Here is a 19436-nt window from a genome sequence, read left to right as displayed (position 1 = left end):
GAGAGAAAAAAACAAAAAGGGGTAAGACTAGGCAAGAAAGATAAAGCTAAACATATTTTGTCCCCAAAATCAGGTCTAGAAACCATAGTGTTGGAAAACTGTTTTGAGGGCTATCATACCAGTTCGAAAAGAAAGAAGAAAATGTCATTTTTCTGCCTGCTGTTGCAGTCCCCCAAGTTCTGTTAATTTGACTATCTTTGCTTCATTATTGCTGTATTAACACTGTGTCCAGGGTGAGTGGGTGGCTGAGCTTCCAGCTCCGTGACATTCCTTCTGTGTTGAAGCGGAAATTTCTCTGTCTTGACATATCACTAAAAAAAAAAACCCAGAGAGAAAAAAAAAAAAAGGAAAATAAAGGAAAGGTGCTGATTTAGCTGGTAGGGGACTATGATAATACTGTTACCAAAGGTACCTATTTAGGTGCATTTCTACTATGTAGTTTTATAAACAAGTCCAAGGGGCTCCTCCTTCACCACTACCCCCTTCCCCAAGTCTTGTGCTCTGCCTGCCTGATCCCATCCGACAGTAGATCTGATACCGCACTAATCCCCGCAAGTTTGGGACTAATGAACTAACTAACTGCTGGGCTGCTGCCACGGAGCTTGGTCCCAAACTATACTGTACTTCACACTCGATTTATTCTCCAGATGGCGAGACTGCGTAGCCCTGCCGCGAGGGACCACCTCTTCCACTGGAGTGTAAAAGTGGACGGATGTTGTTTTCTTTGCAGATCTGATAATTCAGAGCTAGAAGCTCGTGAGGATGGTTACTTATTAGGTTTAATGGGTGCCAATCGAGCCGGCAGCACGCATATCCCCATCTTTAATTTCAGTGTCTGTGTGTCTGGGTGCCGGTGGAGCTGTCGGCGATGCTGCGTCACTGAAACCTTTATCTGCTCCGGTTGGCGTAGCTGCGTGTGGTAACGAACATCTTCCTGTGTCCTCCTTGGAATCAAACAGAAGGGGTGCAAAAGTAGCCACCCTGACTAATGTGTTGTCTATTTTTTTCCAGCACAGGCTAGAAATTTAACATATTTCAATAAGATAAATGTTTCCCACAAAGCTCTCTGTTGACTTTCTCTCTTGTTCAGTTTGATAAAGAACCCAAATCATGTTGGTCTCAATGAGGATAACACCATCCCAAGCTACCTGGGGATGGAATAATTTACTTAATGACCAGGTTTATTTCTTTATCAGCCACTCAGTCATAACAGAGTATTATCCAGTGTTGTAGTTCTTGTGCGAAGAACAGGGCAAATAATTTATTTCACCATTCCTTAAAAATTCTAGTTCGACCATTCTTGGCTGGGATTTTACATACAGTTTGGAAAATGTGTTTATTCTTGTGTCTACTGATATGAAGACATTATTCAATTAAGGACTACTTGTTTTTCCTCTACTATTACAATGTTGAAGCAGTTTACATAGCTTAAAATTTTAGCTTCTTCCCACTATAAGAAGAGCATTTACATTTCACTGCATAACAAGGCAGAAAGAGCTTTCCCTTTTCTCCATGTTTTTAGTACATTTAGTCAGAGGCTTTAGTACATTTTTTTATTTACCCATGAAATGTTTTATTGGAAGCCTGGGTGGGGACCTGGTATACCCCAATAACATCAGTGGGATTTTCTCCATTGCAGGAAAGGTAGGCACTGAGTCAGCCCCCTCAGCCCCCTCTGACTTTGCCAACCGGGTACTCTCAGTTTGTTACACAACTGAAAATGTAAACTGAATCCTGATGTGGAAACTATAGTGACTAGGAGTATTTCATCATGGAAGGGAAACGTTTCCATTCCTGGGGTATCTAGGCAGACAGATCTAAACCGTAGTGGTTCTAAGAAAACGCATCAATTCTCAACCCAACAGATGGCATGGGTGTGTTAACTAACATAGCAACATATTTTCTATTAAAATATGGGAAAAAAACAACAACCCCCTCCCCATGTTTGTTGGTTGGTATAAATTCAGTGAAGTTGTTGGTTATTTTTGGGATGCATACCAGAGGGCTGCACATTTAGTTTATGTAAATTGATAACAGCAACAGCCTGTTAATAAGTGTTTTGTATGGAAATATACCTAGAAAGACATGATCTGTCTTTTTTGGGAAGGGAGTTTGCAGCCTGAGGAGAAAAATAGCTAATGAGACAGTCTACTGCTCATTATTATAATGTGAAAAAAATCATAATGAATTAGGCTGTAAGTTTGCTAGAGATGTGCCTTCACACACATGTCTATTGGAATCAGATGCTGCCTTAGTGGATAATTTGGGGAGATCTTTCTTTTGCAAATTGGATCAGTGTGTGCTGAAATGGTGATAATCTGACTTTAATTAAAAGCATAAATTGGTTTGGATCACGTTTTTAAACTACCCTTCTGCATCATATCCAGAAACTTTCAGCCCAGCCTGAGAAACCCATTACCCCTGGTCAGCAAAGGAAAACACAGGGGATTTATATTACCCACTATTGGCCTCATATGGTTCAGTTTACCTCATTCGGAAGAACCATTTCAGACGGCCGCACACTGGAGCTGTCTTCCAGCTGGATGTGTTTGTAGTAAACTGCGTGCATCTTTGTGTGGCTTTCCTAATGGCCCCAGCCAGAGTCCATTCACAGTGGTTTGAACATTTTGGGTTGTATTTTCCAGAGATTACCTCGGAACGTGCCCCTTGATCGCAGCACAGGGATGCGTACATGTGCGCCTCGCTCCCGTCTGGCCGATTAACAGGCATATGCTCCCTGCCTTCGGAGGAGCACGGCTTGTAGCCCCAAGCTGGAGGCTGTTTGCTTCAGATTTCATTAACTTTCTGCTTCATTATTCCTTCCTTTTAACCAGTTAGAGCCATCACTTGCTTTTCTCTAAACTTACTCTAATTATCAGAGGTCCCAGCCCTGTAAATCAGTACACTGCAGAGCTGTCTTAAACCGGCCTGGGAGACCCTTTTCTGATCGGACCTGACAACTGTAAGCTACTGTTCCCTCACACTGCTTAACTCAGACCACATTGGGAAACCACCTCTGCCCCTCTTGCCGGCACAGATTTGCATCCGTCTGGTTTAAATCTACTGTCATGTGCTGGCTCACTGACTGGTATTAGCCTCCATGCTAACTTGGATTATTTTCTTTATTTTTTATGTATTTTTTTCCCCTTGAGTTTGCCTGTTCTCTTGAAAAGCATCTCTATTCAGTGGCTGCATATTGTTAAAGTCGCTCCTGAACCTCCATGAGTCAGGAGCTTTAAAGTTTTATTAGCCCCATAAAAACTCTTCACAAATGAAATTACCTTTGGTAAGTGTGCATTTTGACAATGCAAATTTGTTAGGGGCTGTTGAAGAGTGGAAGGAATTTGGGGTTGAAACTGCAGTTGGCAGGAAGCAGGGATCCCAGTGCCCTCCTTTCCCCCCTCCTTCTTCTCCAGAAGAAGTGTGCATTTCAGAAAAGCGCGCAAGTATTCTTTATGCAAATCAACTATTAAACACAATTTACATTCACAAAAATAACAAACGGCGATGGGAATTGTGTGTCTCTGGAGATTTGCTTTTGTGCCAGCAGGAGAATAGCTTTATACTTGGTTCAAGGAAAATCTCCAAGTTATTTTGGTGTTGTTTTCACATGTGAGCTGTCAACTCTACCACAGTCTTTCATACACCTTCGATAAATGGAGAAAAGGAAGATTTATACAGCAAAACCAAAGAAGTAGATGTACATCTGTGCTTAGTGACATACAGGCAGTATTGAGATGCATTACAAAAATTACTTTTTTAATGCAAATTTAATAGCATGACATTGTGGTCAGTCTAAAGATTTGTGTTTGTTAGACATGTTCAGCACGAGTGGACACAAAAGCCTTGTCTTCTAAAAGTGCTGGTGTAGAAATACTCAGACAAAAAACTCAAGTGTTTTATTTACCAGCTGTAAAGAAACAAGGAAGGTAAAATCGTGAGGTGCTGGTGATAATTGCTTCAGTGGAAGTCCAAGAGTGACAGACATTTTGGGGACACCTAAGTATACTGGCTGTCTAGCTTTTTCCCCGTGTTGTTTCAAATTTTCTGCTCAGTGCACCTTCCTCTCAATAGAAAACATGCTTTGTTTTTCTCTTTTTGTGCCTCTAAACTCATATATAGAGAGAAGCAAGAGAGACTGTTGTGAAAACCCTTGAAGAGTTTAACTTTGGCCGTGCTGAAAAATGTGTTAGGATAAACTCAGTGTCCAGTGGCCTCGCAGAAGAAGATCTAGAGGTGCTTTTTCAGTCCAAGACCCTTCCTTCAAGCATGATGCTGCCAAAGGTTGAAAATGTTGAAGAAATAAGATGGGTGAGTACCAACAACACAGTAGCCTTTGACTGAAGCTGTTGGGTCAGGTTCACACAGGCATATAGATTAATGACTCTGAGTTACGAGGAAGGCTGCAAATACCATGTCATGCTGTTCCTTGGCTAAGGTAATTGGGGAATGCACCCATTTAAATGTGTGTAAGATGTGCTGTATAAAAAGCATACATGGAACATGTTGAATGTATAAAGAAAACCAAGTTTATTTCTCCCACGGTCGATGAGGAGCCAATACTGATGTCAGAGTATATTAGCAAAAACAGAAGCATAAATATCTGACTCTTCTCTAACTACCCTAACAAGCAAAATTACTGTCCCTCTCTGTGAGCCTTAGTTACATGCATTGTACGCAGGAGATGGGGAAACCATGTTAGCGACATATGAAAAAATGGGTTGGGTGGAAGGTCACTCCTTGGGGCAACTAGGGGAACAAACAGGAAGCTTTTAACTAGTGTTTTTAATTAGCACAGATATTATTTCCTGAACAGTTCTCTATTTCTTCCTTTTTAATTGCTGACAGGTGTGTTTGTGTTTCACGACTGACTTTTCAGCCAATAAAAACCTGAAATGTAAATGGTTGGCATGTCAAATTACTTAAGAAAACTTTGAAATAGGCCTAATTATGCTTTTGTTCTTGACAATTGTTTTAATTGTCAAGAAAGGGGGATGTTTGTTTAGATATACCATTACTGCTGTAGCATGCCAGTAAAGGAGTAACAGTTGATTATTCACTTTTATATTTTTTGCAAACCGCTAGCTGAGCCGCTAGCACGCGTGCAAGCTGTGATGAAAAGCAGGCAGGAGTATTAGGATCTGTTTTAATCTCAGCATCTAACCTTGATCAAACCATTGAGCTCGGGTACAACCAAGCAAATCTGCTGGGTACATGACGAGCCCCATCCGTTCCATGGCATGGCCCCTCCAGCCTCTGCCACTCGCCATGGAAGGTGCACTGTCCCCTTCCATCAGCATTTAATTAAATTAACCGGAGTGCACCGCTCTGGGTTTACAGCCGTGTAAGTGTTAGACATAACTTGTCAGGAGTGAACACTCATGCTTCCAAAGTGGCAGGGCCCTTGCTGCCACCAAGTAGGTTTTGTGGGGAGGTGGGATGCGAGGCCTCTTTGTCCCCTCATCCCCTTCCACCTTTCCCCTCTTGCTAACTTTGATTTCCATCATGGAAAACAAGCCAGCCCCAACAACTTCTGCCCCATGGTCTGCCTTTTCCTCCCCTCTCACTTTGACCAACCTTCTCACACAAAGAGCACGCTCTGCTTAACACCACTGCCTTCTTTCCCCAAACCTCCCCAAATTAACTCTGGCATGATTTTTTCAGCCTCCCAGAAGCTGTTTATTTCCCCCCTACACCCCCCATATAACCCAACCCCCCCCTTCATTTTTATTTATGTGCAGCAGAAAACCTGGAGGCTGATGCACAACTAAAAGATGGGCTTACTTGTTTTCTTTTGTGTGAGAATCTCTTGCTTTCCTTTTGTCCCTAGTGTGGGTACTTGTTTGACTGGCATGGCTTATTGGACTATAACAAGCGTAACTCTCCCTCCTTTGTGGCGGGACAATTCTCCCACAAATCCCGACCAGTGTGCATTCTTCCCGACACACTATTGGGTGTGCACTGGAATTGAAAGAATTGCTGAGGCCTTGCTACTTCATCCCCTCCCCAAGCTTTGTGGGTTTTTTTTTCCCCTCCGCCTTCTTTTTTTTTCCTTCCCCTTTCTCCCTGAAATGAACACTTTACTTGGCCGGAAACATTTAATCGTCTCCTTTTGAAAAAAAAAAGGAAAAATTAATTGAAACTTCTCCACTCATTACCTTTTGTATTGCTGCTTATTGCAAATTTCTTTAAAGGGAGAGGAAGGGACACAATATTTAATTAAACATGTGCTGCTTTTTTTTTTTTTTTATGTTTACCTTAAAAAAAAAAGATAGCGAAAATCCCAAGAGTGTGACTTTTAAAATATTTTAAAATAAAAGAAGAGCTCTGCTGCATTAACGGGCACTTAAAATACAAGCACAGTAGAGCTTTTTACTTTTTTTTAACTTAATAAAAATCAGATAGGAGTCATAAGAATATGTGCTGATGCCATTATATTACCTCATTTTCTTCATCTGTCTGGATGAAGTTTACTGTTTTCTGTCAACATAGTACCTGCCATACTGTACACTTGCACATGTGAATTGCATTGATTATTACTTTTTTTTCCTCCTTGCACATTTTTGGGTGGAATTCTCTTCTCCAGAGAAAAGTTACTGAGAGGGCCACGGTGATGATGCAAAGCAGGGATGGGAAGGGGCAGAATCCTTCATCGAAGAAAGCTGTGATTTATTTTGGCCTAATTGTAAAGTTTCTGCAAATTGCTGGAAAGCTTTTTTTGCAAGATCTGGGTGATTAGATTTTCCTTCTTTTGGGGGAGGGGTGGTGGGGGGAAGCTAAAAGGGGAAATAACACCTCTAATCCAGCTTCTGGTAAATAGGCTGCCAGCTTTTAAAATGAGTTTCCTTTCTATTAGTCAGAATATTATGCTAAGCCTTAAGCATTAGTTTTTTATGTTGCCATAGCAGCCTTATTCCTGCAGGGTTGTGACCTGCGATGATTACAGTACAAAGCTTATAGGGTCTTGAAACCCCCTTTGAAGATGAAAAGTCTTTGATGGTTTATATTTATGCAAATCTCTTAGATATGATTTACCCAACTGAGACTGAATGGAGAGATGATTAAAATTCCCTTTCCTTTGATATCCATTAATAGTCGAATATTCCTTAAATTTAAAATATATGCATATGTTATTTTTGTCTTTATTTACTAACATATTTTCACTATACCTGAAATATGTTTATGTCCACGCAAATTACTCTGGACAGACATAACAGATTTACAATATAGAGCTGATGGTTCACACACACACACTTTTTTTTTTTTTCCCCCCCTTTTGAAAGGGGAAAAATCTGTGCAAGAGCTTTTGTATGTTTCCAGATGATAGATTTTGGAATTTGGGCTACCCCACTGGCAGCTCAGAGCTAGCTGTGAACTGGTCTCATGGAAAAAATTGGCAAGCTTTGGTCTTCAAAGAATTAAACTTCCTTTTTAAGGCCTTCCTAGGTAAGCTAAAAAATTATGAAGAAAAGCCTATTGAACAAAAGGGTAATGGTGCTGTAATGAATAATACGGATGCCACTTAGAAAGCCGGGGAGCACTTCCAGTGATGGCAGTGCTGGGCCTGAAACAAAACCGGACCTCAGGTACAGCAGCACTTCATTGTTTTCCCGGGCCCGCGGATTTGCATTCCACTGAGCCAGGGTGAGAGGTGCTGAGCCTGGATATTTGGCGGTTTTTTTGCAAACCAGCCTCTAAACTTAGAAATGTATGGGAATGCTGCAGTTTGGAATCGCAGGCCTTGTTAAAATCTGCTTTGTTTTTGTTGTGGCTTATAAGGTTTTGGGGTGGGGAGGGGTTTTGTTATAGCCAGGTGAAAATGTAACGTGATGTATACTCATGTAGACAGTTTTGGTGCTTTTTTTTTTCCTCTCTGATAGCTTATACTGTCTAGTTTTAGTTTTCAGACAAATTCTTACATCACCTAAAAGGCCGAACACTTGTAGAACCAATGAATTTTATCCCCTTTGTGGAAACTGCAGTGGGCTTGCTCAATTTTAAGGTAAGCAGGTCTTGATGTGTTCATATATTGCCATCTCAGCAAACTAGGATAAGCAGAATACTCCCCAGTCCCCTCCTAATTAAATCAAAGGAGAGATTTAAAAACACTAAACATATTGTTCGATCCCCTAAAACATTTGTACATTGAACTCTCATGTTTGTATTGTAAAGACCTTCATAAATTCAAAATATTTTCAGTAGCAGAACAGTTCTAATAGTTCATGCCAAATAACAAAGCCTCTCTGCATTACTGTTACCATTTTTAACACACTTGGAGTGGCAATCAGCTTCTCCAAATATTTGGAATACGCAATACTCTGGGGTCTCTAGTAGCTACTGAACTCAAGTTTTGTAAAACATTTAAGTAGAAAAAAGAATTATCATCATTGTACTATTGCTAACTGGTATCTTTGCAATGTTTTCTATACATAATATGACAACCAAAATTCATTTATCTTTTTGTGTGTGTGTATGATAGGGTGTTTAATGCTAAGCTTAGAAGTATACTTAACTTTGAAAACAGGAAATATCTGAAGAACATGCTCCTTTTTAGGGCAATTTTAGACAAATTCTTATTTTTAAAGTCCATTTTAATATAAATTACACCCCAACCTTTACTATCAAGCCCAGGTTTTTCCAAAAGGCAAAGCAGTGGGGTAATGAAATGGAAGATCTTGTGCATGCACCAGGAATTCAGCATTCCCCTCCCAGGCTCTAAGGGAAAAGTTTTGGACCAGCTGAGGGCACAGACATCAGAAGCACCTCCAGAAGTACCGGCGGGCCTCACAGGCAGCTCGCTCGTTTGATACAGCCATTTATCTTACAACACATGCTAACATATCTTGGAACATAATAAAGCAGTAATCAAATAGTAACCAACCCTCCTGTCCAGAGTGCATACACAGAATTAAATAATATTTTAAGCCAGCTGAGGGTTTTTTCCTTCATCTACAGCATTTTGTAGTGGAATTTTTAATATTGCAGTTCCTGATGTTGGCAGGAGAGTTGCCTTTTAAAGCACTCTGGTAAAGAATAATTTCTTGTCCCACCAGCTGCCATAGAAGAACACCCATTACTAGAGCTGGTCATTACATCTGATTCTCTCCACGTACTTTAGCCTTAAAAAAATATGAATATTATCCAAACATGGATATAAAATAGTAATATTTTGGAAATGCACTTCTTCCTAGAGTCACTACAGCAGCAACCTTTTTCTTGCATTTATTTTAATAGTTTTCTGCAGCACTTGTTGCATTATTTAAGTCCGTACCTAGTTTTTAGTTATATGTAGCAGAAGATTTTAAATTGACAATCCTGTAAGGAATCCTTATACCCCTTAGGGGAATCTTAAATTGTTTGAAACCGTTCATATTCTTTATTTAATACAAGATATTCTGATCTTTATTTCCATTTCTCATGAAGATATATTACATGTCAAACGAATCGAATTTAAAGCTTTTTGCTTGCTTTTAAGCAGTATTTGAGAAATGTTTATTTTCATGTTGTTACATACACATCAGAAGTACTGATCTCAATGATACCCAGGGCATTTATCTCAACCAGAGGTAAGGAATCTGCTGTGGTCTCCTGTATTTACACAGTCTAAGCATATAGGTGCTTACAGAAAGAAAATGTTTTATCTTTTGCTGAGTCATTTTAAAGCACCGTGCATAGTCCAGCACCTACAATGGCTTGGCTTAACAGGAGCAATTTTAACTGAAGGATTTTGCTAACATCAAGTTGCTGTAATATCCTCTGCAGGCTCCCTGCATCCTGCAATTCTGTCGAAATTAATACTCTGTTCTCATTTGAAGGCTGTCTGTGAAGAAGCAGTGAGAACAGGATCCCAGGTTGGCTTTCATTTGGATGCAGTCGTCTTTGGAGGAGAGGATTTCCGTGCCAGCATAGGTTGTTACCTGTCTGTTCGCTACACATGTTAACGTATGGCATTTGCATTGGAGAAGCCTGGTGTGGTTTCTGGCTATTGCTTTTCCAAACCTCAGTAATTACAGTAATGACAGCACTTGATTCTTCATTTTACATTTTCACTTTTCTCCTTCATTTTTTTCAATGCCAAATGCATCACTGGGACATCAAAATGTGGTCCCTGTGTGTTACAGGGCACTGACACTTTCCTGTGCTGCTTGCCATGCAGTACCAAAAATGAGTGAAAAAAAACCAACAGCAAAACCAACCAAAACCTGTTGAGTCACTGAAATTATTTAAAAATATTATATCTATAAGAAACATGCACATGCTATTAAGAACTACATTTAAAATCCTAAAATTGTGGTGTCTGTTTCATCATGGTTTTACAGATAATTATCAGCTAGGCTTTTGACATCATGTACAAATACTCTCTTGTTACATTTTGCTTTCATAAATTTACTTTAAATATGTCCCATGTCAATACAGCCAGGAATCTATATGGAAGCACTGTTAGTCTTCCTTAAAAATAAGAAGTATTTAAACATCTATTTAATGAAAGACCACTTAGCTTCTTATTAATTCAATTCAGCTTAAAAATAATAGTCAGAGTTATCAACACTTAAATTAAAAATAAGTATGTTAATGTAAAAATTACCACTGTTTTACTAAAATTTTCATTACACATTAGAAATCTGTGTCTAAATAGTTACTCTAAGAAAAGGGAACAGTTTGGGGGTTTTTCACACCAGTCTTCACATGAGCTCGTTGCTTAACTAGTGCTCTGTGAGCACATGAAGTCTCGTGAATACTTTTGTTTCTTCTCAGAAGTCATCCACCATCATTTTCTATCCAAATACTACAGATTAAATATTCAGCTTAGGACATCAGTTGTGACAAGAATCACAACTAAGGAAAGTGCAATTCTATTCTCAGTGTGAATTTTTTAACCATTTAGTTGTACCCAGTATATCAATTTGTATAAAGCTTTGCTTGCATCTCACTGAGCATACAGTAAGTAATAGAATCAAATAATTACTTCATGTTAGTCCCAAATTCACAGTCCTTACCAGACAAAAATTCCACTGACTTCAGGCTTAGACTTTCTGATTTTAACTGACCCAAAATCTGAATTCTATGGGCTAGTGCTGAAAGAGGTATTTATTTATTTATTGCTAAAGCAGCTTTTTTTTTTTTCCTTGTAAGAGTATCATTTTGACAGTATAGCCTTGCACCCCCTCATTTGTTTTCTAAATTGGTTAAATTACATATTGAACTTTCATTAATTACACAGAAAATATTTAAAGCAGAAACTTTAAAACAATCCTGTCAGCTTTTTTTTTTGTTGTTTTCATTATTTTCACAGGTGCCACGAGCAGTAAGGAAACTCATGATATTCTATATGCCAGGCAAAAAATAATAGTGACAGCAAAGGCATTTGGCCTTCAAGCAATAGACCTTGTTTACATCGATTTCCGAGATGAAGACGGGCTCCGCAGGCAGTCAAGAGAAGGTGCCTCCATGGGATTCACTGGTATGGCTCTCTGACAATGTCTCAAAGTAGTGCATATCTCCTTCAATTTAAAAATATTGCTACCTTTACTGTCACTTAGACAAATAAGTTGTTTTTTTATTTCAGGTCATTTCTTGAAAAGCTCAGTGATACCAAGCTCTCTTATGTTTATTAGCACCTTAAAAACTGTGGCTGGAAATTTCACCTGAAAAGTGACAGGCTGCTTTGTAAAACCCCATCCCATGAAGAGTGTGACTGGTTTTGAAGAGAAATTGGGGTGGAGGCTGTGATGTGATTCCTCCCATTGCAGAGCCCGGGAAAGGTGATACTGTGCTCTGCAATGGTCACTCCACAATTGCATCTTAAAATGTGTGGATCCCTTTCACCTAGATTTTTTTAAACAGCAATTGTTGAAAAATACTTCCTAGGTGAAGGAGTAGAGAAGCAAATCTCACGTGCTAATTGCTAAGGGAAAGTTATTTTCTTGTTGTTTTATTTGATTTGTTTTTCATCTCCTGGCTCCCCTCCCAGTAAGTGCTGGTGACACCTACGGGCATTGACAGACAGCAAGAGCAGCAGGCTCCTTGCCCCAGAGTCCTGTAAGGCAGCCTGTTTACCCTGCGATTGGTGTACTAGATTGCTTGGACATCCTGGTGGGGCAGTGCAGCCACCAAAGATTGGGGTTTTGCAATAGAAACCAGCCCATTTGCACATGCGTTAGAGAACTAGCATTTTGCATTCTTTGTCTCTGACCATCACTCAGGATATGTGTGAGGTAATAGTATTTTTCTTAGGTATTGGTTACCAAAGGCACAAGTCCTGACACCATCTAGCAAGCTGTATTTTTATAGTTAACTGTATATGGTATCTGAAAGCACCCAGCAAAACAATCTAATAAAACAAATGTTCTTTTAAGTGATCCCAACATGCCAGTGAAAAAAATAGCCATTGATGCTCTTTAGCACAAACTCTGCCTTAGTGTCTCCTGAGCTTCAAGATTTGCAAAACCAAATCTTGTTTGGGAGGCAGAACTGTTAGCTCCTCACAGCTACATTATCCATGACCATGTGGAATTCCACCCTTCATTCGTTCTGCAATTGAAGTTGGGAAAACAGCAGAGCCCCTGAATGGTGGCACCCACTGATGCCTACCTAATCTCCACCAATATTTCCTAGCATAAGGAAAGGCTTGTTTTTTTAAAAACTTAAGCATTTGAACTTCCTGTTGACAGAAGATGGAGTTGCAGATGCTTGGCACCTTTGAGAGCACTCTTTTTGAATGCTTAACGTGTGTTTAAATACTTAACTCAGGCTCCCAGTTTAGGAAATGTAGAAATGCTCAGCATAAATAATGTTGATGGTGATTTTGACTCCTCTGACTTCAAGGTGGAAGTTGTTTGACATCAGGATAGGATCCAGATAGCAGACAAATAAAAGGTCATGTGTGGCAATTTAGGGCATAAAGTTAATATCTAACTCAGCCATAGAAGAATCTTGCTTTTCCATAGAAGGAGTAAAGATTTATAAAAGGTACTGACTTCATTAAGGTCAACTCACAGCTCCTGTTCTTTGCCTCCTGCCTTTCTGCAATGATCATCAACACATTTCCAAAATCTAACAAAAGCCCCCAGTCTAACCATACCTAGAGAAGAGGCAAGGCAATACTGACTTTTCTTGTTTGATGGCAATAAATAAGTAAGTAAATAAATGATTTGAAAAAGCTCTCTAAGTCAAATCAGTTTTTAAAATATTTTTTGTAAAAAAGAAAAAATATTTCAGGTTGATTCAAAATGTTTTACTTTTTCTTTAGCTTCTTTTCTTTTAGTTTCTTTAAGGTTTTAAATAATCTTTATTGCTTGCTTTGATTAAAATAAAATGTCATTTCATAACTAAAAGCAAAATGATTTTGTTCCAAAACTATATAAAGGAAATATTTTAACATTTCCAATTAAATGTTAATCACAGAAAATTACAAACGTGTCTTAGCTTAATCCATGTTCTTGTCTAAAGCAGATGTCTATAGATCATATTTGCCACTGACAGTCCTCCAGTAACATGAGAGTAAGATACTGAAATATCACCTTATTATTAAGTTCAAAACATGCAGTCCTTATTACTTCTAAATATTTAAGATCACATCCTGCTACTTTTTCAGAAAGAATCAAAATCATTGAAAGCAAGAGGACTAAAATGAGCTGAGGCTTCCTGATTGCTCTCTTAGCTGGCAAAGCGCACACAGATTTGCATGCAGGGGAACAAATTCACCACCCTCTAAACTAAAGCAAACCCAGAATATCCAGGAAAGTTGTATGTCCTGAGATTTTCCCATATTCAGATTTAGACCAGTAGAATTGGCCTTAATGTAATCAAATATGTACAGTCAAGCTTAAAGAACTGAAATAATACAATCACAGAATATATCAAATATAGAATGTACCAGCTGTTTAGTTACTATTGTAACCCTCCCTTCTTATTGTAGCCAAGTTTTCTTTTCCAGTTATCTTATAAGCAACCTGCTTGTCCTTCAGTGAGTATGATTACAGAAAATAAAAAATGTTAAAATGTAATTTAGTGAAATTAAGAGGGTTTTATGTATATGCTCAATATATGTGGGTGCATAAATATATAACATATATTTTATATATTATATTATTCTTTGATGGATATCTAAATATATATACACACACGCGTACACACCTGGCAAGATGTTTTACAATATCAGACCTGCTTGTATAAATAGTCATCAGTTTTAGGAATGTTTATGTAAAAAATTAGGTAAACCTTGCCATAAGCTTTGACAGTTGATTTTGCCTTTATAGAAAGTCCTCTGCTATGTGCTGAGAAACAGATATAAATAAAAATGAAACACTAGAAGCTTCCTCACTTTTTTGCAGTCTTTTGTAAAAGACTAAAATTACACCTTCATACAGTTACCTAAAAGACTTGACAAGTATTGATTTAAAGCACGATATATCAAGTAGTACTGTAAAAAGGATTTAATGGCCATGAATTTTAATGTCTTCCAATTTTGCACTCTCTCAGTAACTTGTCAATAAAAAAGTTCCATTTGAAATATTTGCTTCGTTCCTGCATGGCATTATGTCTGTTATACAGTTATTTAGATACATAATCAGTGACAAAAATCAACTGAGTGCTGGACATCAAAAGTTAGCTTATATTATCTGGAAATTATTCAGTGGTGTTTTAATGATAAAAAAAATACAGCTTAACACCACAAATATGTTTATCACAAGCAAATCTTTTTAAAATAAATGTTTTATACTTTAAAAAATAATGTATAAATATTTTTCTTTCTCTTACATTTTTAGATGGACTTTAAATGACATTTAAAATACACTCTAGATTTTTCCCAGAAATTTAAGCTGCATAGGATTTTGCAGGATTTATTTGTACACCTTTAAGTTTTCAAATTATTAGTTGAGCCAGGGAGAATCTGTTGTATTATAAATAAGGAACATCATAAGCTTATTAATGGTGACATTCTATTAAATTGACTAAAAAAAAAACCCCTTTGATTACACCTCATGTAAGACACATTATTTAAGGAAATTTGTCTCCACAAAATTTATTTTTAAAAGTACTGAGTTTAAAACTTGTCATTATTTTTTAAGCTATTTTTAAAATAATTACCAGCTTGAAATTTCAAAGGGAATACCTGAATGCCCTTAAGATCACAAACTAAAAGATTGTTTAATGGGAAATAAATTACAATTCAGCTACTCAGGGCTTCTTAGCAAAGAAACAAAGCGACACTAAACCGTTACTGTTTCCTTGCTCGTTACATGAAGTTGATGGTGCTGCTGCATCCCCAGATTTTGCCTCTAACGTACAGCTGGCTTCATGTCAGTAAGAGCACGGGAGCAGACCCTGGTGTGCTCAGGAAGCCTCCTGAGGTCCTGATGCTTCCAATTTTTCCTTGCCTGCAACAATCTGGCTCCCACGAGAGGCTGCAGTGCGCGGTGTGGCTGTGGGACCCTCCGTCCGCAGGGAACGCTCACTTGATGGCAGGTTTGCAGGATCAGGCTCATCCCTCCAACTAGTTCTGTTATCTGGCACGAAGGAGAATCATTTATTCCGCGGGAAGCTGGGAATGAGGGTCGCCTCTCTTTCTTAAAATACTTTGTAATCACACCAGTCTGTGGGAATCCCTTAGAAATCAGCTAATAACGTCAAAAGTTCCACTTTTAAAACTGTCAAACAAATGAGAGATGTATTTGTTTTAAGGCAGCTAAATGTAATAACAGATTGAAGCAGATTATGTGTCTGTCTATTCACGTTTGAAAATCTCTAGAAAAAAAAGGCAACAGCTATTTTCATTTTCTTAATGTACATTTATACAAGAAAGGATTAAAAAAAACCTACTTCATAAAACCCAGGGCGCTGCTGGTAGTTGTTTAATACACCAGTGACTGAACAGATATTGCAACCTACCTGCAACTGCAAACTATTGCAAGAACAATGGTTTCAACAACATTAAGGATTTTTATGATGCCAAGTCAATACCAAGAATTTAGGGCATGATCCTTACATGACATCTCCCACAAATCTCTTGCTACCTTCTTCAGATCCCATTTTCTGAATATTTTTAAACATAACTTAGATATACGTGGCTGGAGCTGTTACTGGTATAGTTTAAGTCAGCAGTGCATTATACTTGAGTGTTATTGACTAGTCTGGACAAACAATTGCACCTGAAACAACCGAGAGAAGATATATGGATTGAAATAGGGAGGGAGGAGAAAGAATTGTACAAGATGGAATGCAAACATAGCTCAAGATATTTTTATTCTTAAAAAAATGTGGCAAAAGGCTACCTGCTTGTTGTCCAGTTTAAAAAATAAACCAAGTAAAATAATTAGTTAAAGAGCAAGAAAGTCTGCAAGGCATATGAGAGCCTCAAGTGGTTGGAACATTTTGCTTGAACATCTGTTTGTCGATGCATGATTCTGGTGTTATTAATCTTCTTTGTAGGTAAGCAGGTGATTCACCCCAACCAAATTGCTGTTGTCCAGGAACAGTTCTCTCCAAGCCCTGAAAAAATAAAGTGGGCACAAGAACTGATTTCTGCTTTTGAAGAACATCAGCGATTAGGCAAGGTAAATATTTTGCTAATATGCCATAGTGGAAAACAAGTTTGAATAATATTTAAGATTTAGAAAGATTGGTGATGGCTCTTTGCATTTATCTTATGACGTGTGCTGTAACCAAGAGTAGTGCTCGTGAATGTTGTGTCTGGATAGACTATAGAGTGTATATTTATTTTAAAGGTGTCACTTCCCTAAATAATTACAAGTAGACTGTTTTGGTTTTTTCCCCATTTCAACTTTCATTCTTTGATTACACAGCGTTTGGGGTACCTGCATATGGCTGCAGCCTCGGTGAATGAAAACAGCTTCTCCGTTATGCTGCAGAATCACAGTTCTACTGTCTTAGGAAAATATTTGCAATCAAAAGGCAGGTAGCCTGGCAGATGACTCAGATGCTTGTGCAGGCATCGTTTATGGAAAGAAATGAACAGATGAGGAGGTCTTGGTTTTCTAAAAAATCTGTGTGTTGGTAAAACCGTTTTGCTTTTTTCAGGTTTGATTCTGCAAACTTCCCCACTAGTGAGTGAATTTACTTTTGAGCAGAGCTGCTTGCAGATTGTGGTCCTTAATCATTAGAAATGGGAATGTTTTATGTGCATTTGTACCAATTGCTGGACCTGAAATTTGGATAGAGGAGAAAGCAAATTAACACTAGAATATGATTGTTCCTAATTTAGTGCATCATTGAGTCTCACGTTTCCTGCTCTGTGGGTTTCTGCTATGTAAATATTGCGGTGGTGATGCACAATCTGTCTCCACTTTGTGCCAGTAATACTTAAATTAGGGGTCGCCTGAAGGAAGATTTTATGCTAGTTGCAGCATTGTCAGTTAATTATCTTAAAGGTTATTTGCTATAATCCAGTTTGCCTCTTTTTGAAATGGGAAAAAAAAAAAAAAGTTGCAGCTAAATATGTTTATCTTAGTTGCAGCCAAGCCCAGGCGAGTTAAAAAGCTAAGTCCCAATATCAGAACGAGGAGTGCTGATGAATGGGAATGGCTCTTGTGGGCTCGTGTGGCATTCAAGTGGGAGATAAATGTCTTTGGAAGTGAAGTTCACATATAAGACTGTGCATAGGGTCTCACTTTCTCTGGTGCCATATAAAGGTTTTCTGTGTGTTTCTCCACTTTCTGGTGGGTAGGAATAGATGGGGGGGTGTGCCTTCCCCAGTCCCCTGCATTTCTGTTACTGCAGATGTTGTGCATGAGAAATGCTAAAAAGGTGAAAGCAGAAATTATGCTTCCCTCTCAGGGTAAATATGTGACAAGGTATTTGCTACTGCTCTTCCCTGCTCTTTGCTGGGCTATTGCATCCCCTCTGTGACACCTGGGTGTTTCCAGTATGTCCATGACTACAATAGTTGGGTGCCGTCTTGAGCAGTTATTTCAGGGTCACTATTAGGATGCTGTGTGCCTCTATCTCTTTGTTCTGTTCCCTCAGTGGGTACCTGTCTTCATGCAAATGATTTAGAAATAGAAAATGTATAACTGGTTTTGCCCATTATTCTTATTTACAAAGCTTGAATCTCTTACAAAAGGCATCGTTACACACATACTGCTGGTGCAAATGTGTAGGAAGGCAGATGCAGAAAAAAAAAGTCACATGACATACTCAGACAAATATTGTTTATGTTGTGTATAATACTGTTCATTCAACTGAATTTAGGGTCAGAAACTCATCTAAGGAATACCTCTGTCATATCACAACTGATGAGGAAACTGGGCTAAATTTAACTCTAGACTCAGTATCACAAAATCAGGAAGCCAATCACCTTTAATATTGAAGAATTCTGGATTAGGCAAATTCTATTTCTTTTGAAGCTGTTACTCTACTGTCATAATGCTGGTTTCTTGCTTATATCAGCCATTTGGGGGGGGCTTTTTTTTCTTTTTAAATAAATGCTTTTAGAATAGGTTATAAGTTTCTATAATCAGCTGCAAGAAGAGATTTGCTGAGGGTTTGTGATTTGGGCTATTTTATTAACCAACCAGGTTGCTTGCTTCATATATTTTTGCACGTAGCCATCTATCAGTAAAAAAGGACTGGCAGGTTAATTTGTGAACTTCTGGATCTGGTATCACTGCCTCTTACTGGGCTTGATAATAAAATTGAAAAAAAATAGTTTTCCGTGTAGTGCTGCAAACTTCGTAACTGAGTTTGCAATTTGGTATTATAAATGTGTCAGTAGAAGAGCTTGGATGGTCTGCTACTTCATTTTTTTTTCCCAAAGCAAACATATCTCACTGAGGGAGCCTCTTGCTCTGCATCCTAGCGACATGCTAAAATGTAAGTAATAACTCTTCCCCTACCACCTCCTGACAAATGCTCCACACAGCGGTTTTAGTAATCCTCCTGTCCTAATGAAACACCTCTTCTGTTTTCCTTTTCCTTTTATTATATTAAAGTGTTCGTGTCAGTAAGACTAAAAATATAGCTGTGGTTAATATGGTTGAGACTTGCATGCTTTTGCCATGTTATTAATCAAAGTTGAAAGCCTGGAAAAAATAAATGTGAGGGATTTGTGCGGCTGTTCGGGTGGTAGATAAGTTACTGGTCTGCAGTCTCTGGGATCACAGTTCGTTATTAATTGAGTTTGAAGTTTGATGCCCTTCATCACCAACATTTCGTATCAAAATACATATTAAGATTTTATAATCTACTCCATCTTGAGAGCTACAATTGCTGTAATAATCTTTCCTTGCAAAAAGGCTGAACAAGGAGGCTACTTCTTCCCGGAGGCTGAAATGTTTTGAGACAGTAGCCCCCAAATGAGAGTACTGAGGTCATGAAAGATTAGGATCTCGGATGAACACTGCAGAACTGGAGATGCTGTGGCAGTGTCCAAACAGGAGGAAATTAGAGAGCTAACCAGCTAGCCAGAAGTATCTGCT

The 19436-nt window shown here is 38.5% G+C and overlaps 1 protein-coding gene across 1 annotated transcript in view; it reads left to right on the top strand.

Moving 5' to 3' along the window:
* CLYBL (citrate lyase beta like) overlaps positions 1-19436 on the top strand; it is a 195805-nt gene that overhangs the window by 163809 nt on the left and 12560 nt on the right. Inside the window, exons 3-7 of the mRNA XM_010006342.1 lie at positions 4123-4311; positions 7901-8002; positions 9816-9909; positions 11294-11461; positions 16432-16556. Coding sequence (XP_010004644.1) covers positions 4123-4311; positions 7901-8002; positions 9816-9909; positions 11294-11461; positions 16432-16556 — 678 coding nt within the window. The remainder of the gene's footprint in view (positions 1-4122; positions 4312-7900; positions 8003-9815; positions 9910-11293; positions 11462-16431; positions 16557-19436) is intronic.

This window comes from Chaetura pelagica, unplaced genomic scaffold, assembly GCF_000747805.2.
Source record: "Chaetura pelagica isolate M959 unplaced genomic scaffold, ChaPel_1.0 scaffold29, whole genome shotgun sequence".
Classification (NCBI taxonomy): domain Eukaryota; kingdom Metazoa; phylum Chordata; class Aves; order Apodiformes; family Apodidae; genus Chaetura; species Chaetura pelagica.
The sequence above is the reverse complement of the archived record's forward strand: the minus strand, read 5'-3'. Positions and strand labels throughout refer to the sequence as shown.